Source organism: Cupressus sempervirens, chromosome 5, assembly GCF_028749045.1.
Source record: "Cupressus sempervirens isolate cs-2001-9-10 chromosome 5, ASM2874904v1, whole genome shotgun sequence".
Taxonomy (NCBI): Eukaryota; Viridiplantae; Streptophyta; class Pinopsida; order Cupressales; family Cupressaceae; genus Cupressus; species Cupressus sempervirens.
In genome coordinates, this window is record NC_143122.1 from 16,424,592 (window position 1) to 16,437,076 (window position 12,485).

At 33.9% G+C, this 12,485-nt stretch overlaps 1 protein-coding gene across 3 annotated transcripts in view; it reads right to left on the minus strand.

Moving 5' to 3' along the window:
* Positions 1-780: 780 nt before the first annotated feature.
* LOC149554385 (RING/U-box superfamily protein) overlaps positions 781-12,485 on the minus strand; it is a 208,109-nt gene continuing 196,404 nt past the window's right edge. For all 3 annotated transcript variants that reach the window (XM_089828460.1, XM_089828462.1, XM_089828461.1), the window contains exons 14-15: positions 1,407-1,470; positions 781-1,270 (exon numbers count right to left, since the gene is read on the minus strand). In XM_089828460.1, the coding sequence (XP_089684586.1) occupies positions 1,139-1,270; positions 1,407-1,470 (196 nt within the window). In that variant the 3' untranslated portion in view covers positions 781-1,138. The remainder of the gene's footprint in view (positions 1,271-1,406; positions 1,471-12,485) is intronic.

The window sequence follows — 12,485 nt, forward strand, 5'->3', positions numbered from 1 at the left end:
TGAGCCACTTCAGATTGATCCATATAAATTTTTATATCTATTATGATGATTGCACGACACATCGAGAGCATCACTTTTTAGGCTATAGTAAATTAATTATTTGCATATCTAGCAATCACAATCCTTCATGTGATTGAGATTAATTATACCATTTTAATTTTTCAAATATTTATAAATTGATTTAGCTAATATCCTCAATAAAATTTGGGTCAAATGTGTTAAAAGCATTAGCTGAATTAATCTAGATTTTATGTAAATAACATTTTATTCTTTTTCCTTCAAATAAAATTACAATTTTATTTATTGATTTTGTACAATAAAATATAATATGAACCATTACTTGTTGAAAAGTTTGATCAATAGAAAAAGAGTTGTAAGATGAAAGTTCAAAATAATTAATAATATTTAATGTTTTCTTATACTAATAAATAATTTAAAATCCCTAAATGTAAAATGAGTTTCATCGTACTTGTTACCAATATAAATAAAGAAAATTTGACTTAAATATATTCAATGCTTATTAAAATTACCTTAAAAAACAGAACATTCACACAATTTAAATTCCACAATAATAACATACAATGAAAACCTTGCCTACGAGAACTTTATATAGAGAAATATTATCTTGTTAATAAATTTACGTTCTTATAGACAAAAATAAGCGTGGCACTGGAACATGCACATAATTTAATTTACCTTTGATACAAGGAATTCCAAAAGCAACGATTGATAAAGATGTCAATGTATACCATGAACGAAAACTCTCTTAAACAAAATATAGAAATCATGAACATTCGGGAATATTACAAATTAATAAATATATTCCAAATATATAATCTATGTGTCCTTCAAGTTTTCTCACAATAATGATCTAGCTTTCGAACCTTTTTGTACACGAAAATAACTGTTAAGATTTCAACATTCTTGTACACCAAAATATTCCTGACACTGCACCATGTACATAATTCATATAGCTTTGGTACAAGGAATACCATAAGCAGCGACTGATAAAGATGCCAATATATCTGATGAATATAAACTCTCTTCATAATATAAATTATGAATGTTCAGGGAATATTGCAAATTACAAAATTTAATTAAACGTTGAAATAGCCTTTTTTCCCGCATCCTAAATTTGCTATGGTTGAGACCTTCGAGTTTGCTCACAAACATGATTTAGTTTTTGAGCGTGATGCACGCTATGGTGTTGAGTTCTACAGCCATGTCCCCACCAACAGTTCTCTCTTCCTGCTGCATCTGGGGGAAGCTCCTGAATGTTAAGAGCAATAAACATAGATCACAAAGATCCTTTTCATGCCCCTTGTTGGATTGAATATAAAAATAGCATTTGAATATCTCAACGTGAAAAAATACCCGAATAAAGCAAAAATCAGTCCATCACTTACACTTTTTGGCACTGAGAGTCGAAACCAGTGCAAAATATGAGCACTCACCACTTTGGTACATGAACTGTGTACACTTCAAGATATTAGAACATTGAATTTTCATAGCATCTCATACCAGAAAACACAGATCCTTAGCTGGGCCATTATTTTGCAACTTTGCTTTCATCTTATGTACTTGAATTAGGATTTACGTCTCTTTTCACATTAAACAAGAGTGCTACATTTTATTTGATCATACTAACCCATTCTTATATGAGCAATTTTGAAAAACATCAGCACATATGACATACACCAACATAAAGCTTTGTCAAACACACGAAAAGCTTACGTTTTAGAATAATGGATATTGGATGGTATTGTTATAAGTCTGGAGGTCTGGTATGTTTTGTTTTGTTGTTTCTTAACAGTAAAGTCTCTACTCCAAGGGATTGAGCTTAATTTGTTAAAGCCCAAATCCTAACAGATATCTAATACGGAATTCTAAATTGTAACTCTCGGTCTTCTAAATTGGCTTATAATGTGGATTTCTAAGTTGACTCTTGGTCTTCCATAGGTAGTTTGCCATATGGTTGCTCGAAAAGAACAAATCATATCATTGCGTGCTCGCAAGAGCAAAGTTTATTAAACAATTAGAATAGCCAAGTCTCCAGACTATTTCATCAAGAGATTAGAACTATACCCTTCTCCCTTTCTGCACATTTTTTATATATACACATATAGTACAGGTTTACTCATGGTGCATGGATGCTCTTGAAATTATGTAGAGCAGATGTCATTAGAGTGAATGCTAAAAAGTGAAATATTTCTGTAACTTTACAAAATAAAACACATATTTATGCAAATAAAATCAACAAGGACTTGACCTTATATGTTTTATTTTTCAAATAGCTATGTTAATTGTATGGTATATCCATAACAGCTGGCTATAATTAAACAGCAAAGACTAGAAAACCATGAATGCGATGAATAGAGCAGTGATGAACAATGAACGGGAATGATGCTCTGTGGATCCTCAACACAGCGCATAAAATGTGCAGGCTAAAAAATCTCTCTAGATAGATTGAGAGGAGAGAAAGGAAATTTAGTTTTATAAGAACAACTGAAATCTCAATGAGAAACTAACAGCTTCCATGTAACTGATGAATGATGAATATTGAAGCAGTATCTGATGAATGGTGAATATTGAAGCAGTATTGTCATTGGTGTCAAAGAGGTTCATGAGCAAGAAGCTATGAAGAAGTCCTCATTTAAATAATGACGGACATAAGATTTGACACTATACTGAAGAGAAATAAAAGACAAGTGATAAAAATATACTCATACATAGATGATGAATGAATGATTAAAAGAACAAAAACAAGCGTAAATAATTGGCAAACTGGAAAAGATCATAAAGCGGTACATTAAAGACATGCTGGAGTCAGTAATATAAGCAAAGGCATATATAACCGATGTCAAGAGTTTCCATGTCATTAAACAGAGATAGAAACTGTGAAGTTATTTAAAAGAAAGCGGCAATGATATGGAGTTTAAAGCAACAAATATCCTAGACATGTCAGCATGAAAGAAATGACGGGTCAAATTAATGGTGACTATGGTGAAGGTTTCAATCAGCGATAACAGCTAATATAAAGCAATTGAAGGACATGTTCGACAGTGTAACTTATCCATGGGCAATCAAATGCCAACAAAGACTATGCAGCGATCAATATATGTACTATAGCGATATTATTCAGAATGGTTTATGGTTTTGAAGAAGAGCCATCGGGTTTTAAATAATAAACACTATAGCGGTAAAGTCACACAATGATCAGATTGATTGAAGGCAATGATGTTTTATAATATCCAGGTCAGCGACAACAAGGATCTGAAGCACGATGAAAGGAAGACACAGGTGCTGTCGGTTCGGTCACGACAAATCTATCGGGAGTTTCAGTCTGCGTGAGCAAAAAGAAAGAAATGATTGCAAGGATTACAGTACACTCGAACAGTACTCAGAGCAGCGATTAGAAGCAGCCACGTTATATTGGAAAAGTACGTATGAGAAAAATTGTCATCGATAATAACAATACAAAGCCAGCGGATATAATACAAGGGTGCGATTATTTTGAGACCAAGGCAAACGCTAGACCAAACAGCATAAGAAAAATTGTCATCGATAAGAACAATACAAAGCCAGCGGATATAATACAAGGGTGCGATTATTTTGAGACCAAGGCACACGCTAGACAAATTAGTTAATAAAGGTTGCATTGATCTTTTGGAATAGTGCGATGTTTCATATTGAAGGGTCAAATGGAAGATATACAATTGAAAAAGTCAATTTTCAAAATATGAGTAGAGATGTATGAATAATAAGAAAAAAATCAGTAGTGCTGAGCAGAGGAAAGGATAAAAGATAATGAAGAAAGAATGAAGATATATATATATATATTGATAAAGAACAAATAGAAGATATATGAGAGGGTGAAGTATTGAGAATTAGCAAGTGGAGCAAAAAAAAAAGTTGTGAATAGAGATATCCTAATAAAAGAAAATATATCAGAATATTAAGTTGAAATATATAAATAAAGAGTATTAAGTTGTGAATAAAAATCAGATAAGGAAAGGTGTGAATGTGGAAAGAAGAATAGATATTATTGGTGATTAATTCAGACTAACAATGTATGATTATGATGATAGCATTGATTTTATTCATCTTCTCCTTGACAAAGGTGACTCTTCTTTAGTTGTTGTGAGGGAACCTTCTGGCCCTCTTCTTCCTTCTCTACATAGTCATTCTTCACAGATTGATATGAGTTTGGATACATTTGCACAACATTTTGAGGAGATCTATTTGCCTTTTGAGGTGAAAAATGTGTTTTTTGATTATGTTCTACAACAGTTTCTAAAAGATTATAGCCATTTTAAGATCTATACAGAGACCATGGAGCAGTTGTTAGAGGCATCATACATTTTGAGATTTCTTCCTACATATTCCTTTAAGGATTGGGGAGACTTCATTCATACATCTTCAGTTATGTTTCTTCGTAAAGGGAAGAATGTTGTTCGAAGATCATGGACCACCTTCTGCACACAGTGTCGAGCATCTACCATTCATTACACACCATGAAGGCATCTATCTTCTCTTCCATTTCACTCTCTTGGAGATCTTGGGGTCAAAGAAATTGTAGAATGGTAGTTTTATTGCTTTATTAGCATCTATTTTGAGGGGGGATTTATTCCTACTGGGTTTTTCCTCTTTCCTCTTCTTAGATTTTTTTTTCTCCTTAGTTAGAATTAAGGGGGGGTGTTGGTGATTAATTCAAACTAACAACTCATTAATTCAAACTAACAACTCATTACATTTGTTGGTGATTAATTCAAACTAACAGCTCATACTCCTCTAAATCTTAATTTCTAGTTTGGACGGTGAAACTGAACTATTTCCATGCTGCATTATGTTAGTTGGAGATAAAACTTACGTGTGTCGATTATTGCTGGGTATTTGACCGTGATTTTCTATTCTATGGGGTGATTGGTTTTGCATAAATACTCACATATTGTAATTGATACACAATGAATGAATTATAGAATTTCATTATTAACCAGCTTCATTTTTCTTCTATTTTTGTAATTTTTTGCTTTTATCTTTCGGCAAGATCATGCTTTAAATTTCAGATTTAGTATGAGTAGAGAACTCTACAAACAACTCATTACATCTGTTGGTGATTAATTCAAACTAACAGCTCATACTCCTCTAAATCTTAACTTCTAGTTTGGACGGTGAAATTGGACTATTTTCATGCTGCATTATGTTAGTTGGAGATAAAACTTACATGTGTCAGTTATTGCTAGGTATTTGACCCCGATTTCCTATTCTATGGGGTGATTGGTTTTGCATAAATGCTCATGTTTTGTAATTGATACACAATGAATGAATAATAGAATTTCTTTATTAACCAGCTCTATTTTTCTTCTATTTCTGTAATGTTTTTATTTTATCTTTCAACAAGATCGTTCTTTAAATTTCAGATTTAGCATGAGTAGAAAATTCTACATGGTATCAGAGCCTAGTTGGCTGGAAGAAGAAGTATTATTTTTGTTGCAGGTATTGCAGATTAGAGCTTGTTTAAAATGAAAAATTTTCATTACATTGGGGGTTGCTAATGTGTTTCTATTTGTAATTTGGAATTGAGAAAAAGTTCCATTTTGGGGGAGATCAATGATGTCTAGTATGTATTTTCATCCATCTGTTCTCAAGCTAACCTTAGAAAAATATTTGTCTTGGAAAAAAGGGATAAAGGATCATTGCATTGAGCAAGATCTAATGCCCTATCTCCTTGGACATATTTCTAAGCCAAGTGAGTATGAACAGAAAATTGCATGGTTTAACAGTAATGATATTGTCTATGGACTAATTTGTCTTACTATTTTTGAGGATATTTTATATCATATAGAGCACACAGAGTGCCTTTCATTGCTTGGACCATCATCCAGTAGTTGTATGGAGACGTTGATTCTTCATCTGAAAGTGATGATTCCTTGGATAACCAGAATTCTATGGGTGATACTAAGATTTCAAGTGCCTCATCTTGTGTGAACACATCATTTGTGGATGATCAGTTTATTGATGACCTTGGTGCCTCTGTTGTTTCTTTAGAGATTACAGTTGCTTCATCGAAAGCATCCATTGTTTCTTTGCAACAGGATCATTTGTGTCTTCCGGATCCAGTTCATTGGGATAAATTTCTACCAGAAATATCATTCTTATTTGTAGAATCCCTCATTTTGGATCTAGATGATAGCATTGATTTTATTCATCTTCTATTTGACGAAGGTGACACTTCTTTAGTTGTTGTGAGGGAGCCTCCTAGCCCTCTTCTTCCTTCTCTACATAGTCATTCTTCACAGATTGGTACGAGTTTGGATACATTTGCACAACATTCTGAGGAGATCTATTTGCCTTTTGAGGTGAAAAATGAGTCTTTTGATTATGTTCTACAACAATTTCTAAAAGATTATAACAATTTTAAGATCTATACAGAGACCATGGAGCAGTTGTTAGAGGCATCATACATCTTGAGATTTCTTCCTACATATTCCTTTCAGGATTGGGGAGATTTCATTCATACATCTTCAGTTATGTTTCTTCCTAAAGGGAAGAATGTTCTTCGAAGATCATGGACCACCTTATGCACAGTGTCGAGCATCTACCTTTCACTACACACCATGGAGGCATCTATCTTCTCTTCCATTTCACTTTCTTGGAGATCTTCTTGGGGTCAGAGAAATTGTAGTATGGTAGTTTTATTGCTTTATTAGCATCTATTTTGAGAGGGGGTTTTATTCCAACTAGGTTTTTCCTCTTTCCTCTTCTTAGATTTTTCTTTTCTCCTTAGCTAGAATTAAGGGGGGTGTTGGTGATTAATTCAAACTAACAACTCATTACATCTATTGGCGATTAATTCAAACTAAAAGTTCATACTCCTCTAAATCTTAACTTCTAGTTTGGATGGTGAAACTGGACTATTTCCATGCTGCATTATGTTAGTTGGAGATAAAACTTACATATGTCAATTATTGTTGGGTATTTGACCGTCATTTCCTATTCTATGGGATGATTGGTTTTGCATAAATGCTCACGTTTTGTAATTGATACACAATGAATGAATAATAGAATTTCATTATTAACCAGCTCTGTTTTTCTTCTATTTCTGTAATTTTTTGCTTTTATCTTTCAGCAAGATCGTTCGTTAAATTTCAGATTTAGCATGAGTAGAAAATTCTATAGATATAAGGCAGATTGGTCAACAATTGAATTGCATCGATTTACTATATATATATATATATATATATATATATGTTGGAGCACTGACATATTAAAAAGGAAGGTTACTGCTTTATTGTGAAAGATACAAAGGAAGGTAGCTGTTTTGTTGACACAGTTATAAGCACATATATATATTAGATTGAAGAAAAGTGAAAAAGATATTAAAAGCAAAGAAGAACAGTTGGAGTTTCCAGTAGGTGGGAACCTATAAAGTGTGGGAGTTCGATCTTCCAGTGAGTTGGTGCTCATAAACATAGGGGTTGGAGTCTCTAGTAGGTCGAAACCTACAATTCATTGTAAAAGAATAAAGTTCATATAAAAGTATTTATTGTCGTGGTTTTCTCCTGCATTAGGTTTCCACGTAAATCTTTTTGTTATTGTGTTCATGTGCATTACTGTCCATTTCAGCATTTGAAGTTAATTGTTTGGATAAAAATTTATATATTGGCAAAGTTGTTATTATACTGATTCACCGCGCCCCCCTCCTCCTCTGTATAGTTGGGAGCCTTTCATTAACTATCAACTAATAACAAACTATTAAGTATAAGAAAAAAATAAAACCACCCCATAATGAACATTGGGAAGAATTTTAAAACAATCTTCAAATTTCTTGAAACCAATCACAATGTCAATGTAAGGGGCTTTGTGAAAATATTGACCCTCTGATAATTTGTAAGGCATTAAACAATCTCAGCAAATTCTAGTTAAACTAACTCTTTGATATAGTGATGCCAAATTTCCATCTGCTCAGCCCTGCTACAAAACACTGGTTTCTTATAAATATGTATAGTACTTTGGGTATCACCATATAATATTGTGGGGACATCGTGCATTGAGTACATATCCTCTAAACATTTTCCTTAGGCATACTTCCCAATTGACAATTTCCTTAGTCATACTTCCTAATTGACAATTTCCTTAGTCATACTGCCCAATAGGGACCATTAGGCATTTAGTTCTAGTTTTGATGAAATATTCAAGGTCCTCTTATAGTTGATTTAGATTGGAGTGGTTCTTGACTAAGATACTGGGTTTGCTGGTCCCGGCCCCTAGTGGCAGTCCCATTCACACTGTGTCTCCGTCCTGGACCGATCCGCCTGTGGGTACAGCCAAGGTCCATTCCGAGGGTGAGCAGTTCATCTAAGGCAAACTTGGGTTGGACCCAAGCAAATCCAGATGGACCAACGACAAATCAGGCAGAAAAAGTCAACTGACAATTTTTTGGCAATTTAATTGTTTTTAGGAGTCCTAATACCTACAAAGATTATGCTGAAAGACTACAGTTCAGTTTTATTTTGGCTCATTTGTTGTGCAAATAGCTTGTTTTCTCTTGAGGTAGAGTAAAAATTTCTTTTCATTGGTAGTTGAGCAAAAGGGAGTTAGAAGATCAATTTTTGAAGCTTGATAAGTGTTTGACCTTCAATCCCACTCCTTTGCAAACTTCTATTGACTGAAACAGGTTTCTTTTTCATTTTATTTTGTTTTCATTTAATTTTGTCTTCATTTCTCTTTAATCATCCATAAGACCTACCTATTTACATTTTATCCATTTTCTTGTTTTTGCTTTCAATGTGTATAGAATTTCCTGGCATAAGAACTCAAATGGCATCAACCTCTTCCTGCCTGGAACAAGTGAACAATGCAAAACAAATCCAAATTTTGATTCTCCTACATCAAAAAAATGCTGATAATATAAAGTGCTCCCAAGAGGAGGGGGTTTCCATTGGAAATGTTTGGAATGTGATGTAGATCAGAATAGTTCATATTCTTTGATTGTAAGCCATTTGTGTGTATTTCTAGGACAAGAAGTCAAAAAATGCCCTACAAAGAAAACTTCTCGCATAGCAAATGATATAATTTTAAATATATTATGGAGCATGACGAGGCTGGAGAGAGAAAAGCACATAAACAAAATTTTCTCACCAATATCAAAGGAAATGAAAGCCCCTTCTTTGAATATTGAGGTAGAAGAATGCCAACTTTTACTACCACAGCTGAGCTTGAAACTATAAGTGAAGCACCCATTCCATGCAAAAGAAAGCTACCTTTGGAAACTTCATTTCAAAATGATAGTAGAGACATTGTCAACCTGAATATGGAAACATGCATATATGCAAATTGGTTGTCTTTCATTGTTGTTCCCTCCCCATACTAGAAAAAGATGTCGAAAAGTGTCAATAAAGCGCCAAGAGGGTATAAGGCCCCGATTATGGAAACTTCACTTGAAAATGATAGTAGAGACATTGTCAATCTGGATATAAAAAACATGCATATGTGCAAATTGGTTGTTTCTCAATGTTGTTCCCTCCCCATACTAGAAGCAGATGTTGAAAAGAGTCAATGAAGCTCCAAGAGGGTATAAGGCCCGGATTATAAGAAGACACTCAACACCGGGGTGGAGGATGCATTTCAGTCCATAACGGATTCATGGATTGAGACATGCATATCCATTGTTTCAAATAGGTGAAAAGATTCAAGAAATCGTCCCTTGATCAATGTCATAGCTGTGACCCCTAAAGGAACAATGTTTTTAAAAGCCATTGATTGTGAGAAGCAAGTAAAAGAAGGGTAATTTATGTTGATTCTCTCAAATGTGTAACAAGTATATTTAAGAGGAAGATTTGATCTTCTTTTAAATATATTGGCAGTGGCCGTTTACAAAGGGACACCACTCTTGTCTATTAATTAATTTAATTATTATAATAAATATATTATTATAAAAATAGTTATCATTAGTATAATTATATCACAATAATATTATAATTATATTATCTTAATGATTATACTATTAATATAATACATATAATATAATATTAATATAGTTATTATATTATCAATAATTATATTCACACAACCTTTATGTTAACTATGTTGGCCTAAAGGAATCTAACCATAACTACAATAACATTACCACTCCCTCTTAGCTAGGGAGGCTTCCATATTAGGTTGAGTCATAATGAACATATCATTATGATTCACCATAAACATCAAAATGAATTTTAGATATCTCCATGTAACATATCATCAGATATCACCTCATGCGATAAGGTCATTTTGGATATATCTATAATATGGTACGTCCTTAGATATCACCTTATTGTTGGCCCTGACCGCTACTGAGAGGGGGAGTGAATCAATTTGCACTTCTCAACCAGTTACAACAGCAACCTTCTCTATAAACCTTGTTACAAGTCCTTTAATAATCAACCCAATAATCAATGCAATAAAGTAGAACCATAAAAGATCACATATAAAAGCACACATCAATATCATAGATATTGTTATGTGGAAACCCCCACTGTGAGAGTGAAAACCACAATGGGAGTAATAAACCCACTAGCCTTTCCTTACAAGTAAAAGGGTGCCCTATTAAAAGCTTACATCTGTTCCTTCTAAGAATCATCCTGTTAGGAGTGAACATAGTTTGTTAGGATTACAACAGCTTGTTAAGGCAACCTTTTTAGAGAATTTTAATCCATTTCTGAGACACACCTTGTTAGAGGATTTCAAGACTTATTACAAGTCCGCCCTATTAAAGGCTTACAATAGTTGTAATGGTACAAAAGCAAACTAAAGATTAGATATGAAGACGTGGCACAACTTGCCTTGTAGATCCACTGTGATACTCCACGAAGATTCTTCGATCTCCTTCCTCTATTCTAGCTTTGTTGAATGAACAACCTCTGTTCACTACTTTTTTCATGTGCTTGAGCATGGGTCTGCTTTTACTTAGTATTCTCTTTGATCTTGTCTACCTCCCACATATCTCTAACCATAAAACTATTAATAACAGCAACTTCAAAATGAAGGAGTGTCCTTAGATCCACTCGACCAATCTTGGTGTCAAAATGCTAAAATTATCCCGCTCAAATCATCTATTCAAAATTTGAAATACGTAAGCAAGCATAGTCACAAAATACATATGACTCCCTATACGTAGGTGCCTATTCCTGTAGGCTTGTTTGTTTGTTTGTGAGTCTACATCTAGACTTGTGTCCTTGTTTTCTTTTGTTGCTTCGGCCACTTTTCTCTATGAGCATGTCGCATAGCTATCAGACTCTCTCATAGTCTTGTCACATCAATGGTGACTCAATTGTGACCATCTAACATCTACACCTGTCTACTTCTTGTTGGTGTAAATAAGTATTTACTATTTACACTTTACTTAAGTTTACTTAGGTTAATGCATTATTTTGTCATTTATTAGTTTGACACCTAGGAGTATGCGTACTCATATGAGTTGTCTTGTTGACAACACAGGAGTTAGCAACTCTTTTACGCACATTGTGTCTACAACACAGGAGTTAGCATCTAATTTAAGCACATGGTGTCGACAACATCTCTATAAGGGATACACCTTGTCATACTTATCCTCACATTGATACATGTATATTCCTGCACAATAGAGAATAATCCACTTCTGGTGGATGTGTGCTTAGTTGTTGAGCTTATCTCTTCACTAACTCCTAGACATTCTAGAAGCATTCTAGAGGCCTATATATACAGGCACCTCTAGTGTGTATGGACATTATTCATTTTCACATCGATATTATGATCATACATCATTTGGTCCATATTGTGCTATGTCTTGCGCTTCTTGATCTTGGCATCATTTTGCCCTAAGGCAACTTCTTTCACGGTATTAGAGCTATACCAAATTCTTCACTTGTTATAGGCTTGGCTGCATCTTTTATTTTGTTGTGACTGGTATGCCAATCTAGCGTTGGTTGTACTACCTTGCAACGCTTTAGTTTTCTTATTAACCAGTTGCTAATCAATGACAACACTACTATACTTAATGCTTGAGTCCTTGTGATGCTACAACTTAGTCATCACCATTTTGTCGGTCAAACAAGTCGTTCTGATTAGTTAAGTCCAACAATCTCCCCCTTTGGCATTGATGGGAAAACCTCTTTATTAAGAATAAATGTTTGGTTAAGAAGATGTATATCTTTGTACAAGTTAAGCATTCCTGTCTCTTTGCTCATAAGTCTCCATTATGCCTATCTATGGCCTTAGACTTTATTTGAGCTCCTTGTTTTGTACCTTTATATTTCATTTTTTGCATGAACAATCTCCCCCTCTCTCTTTTGATTTTTTATTATGTCCCCCCCTTTCTATATGCTCTCAATGGTTCATTTTCTCTCTCACAATACTCTCCTCTATTAAGAACCTTTTCCTTTCTCTTATTGTTCTCCCCCTTATAGTATTCCTTGTTGCATGACTCTCCCCCTTTACATTACTCTCCCCTTTTATTATTAATTTCC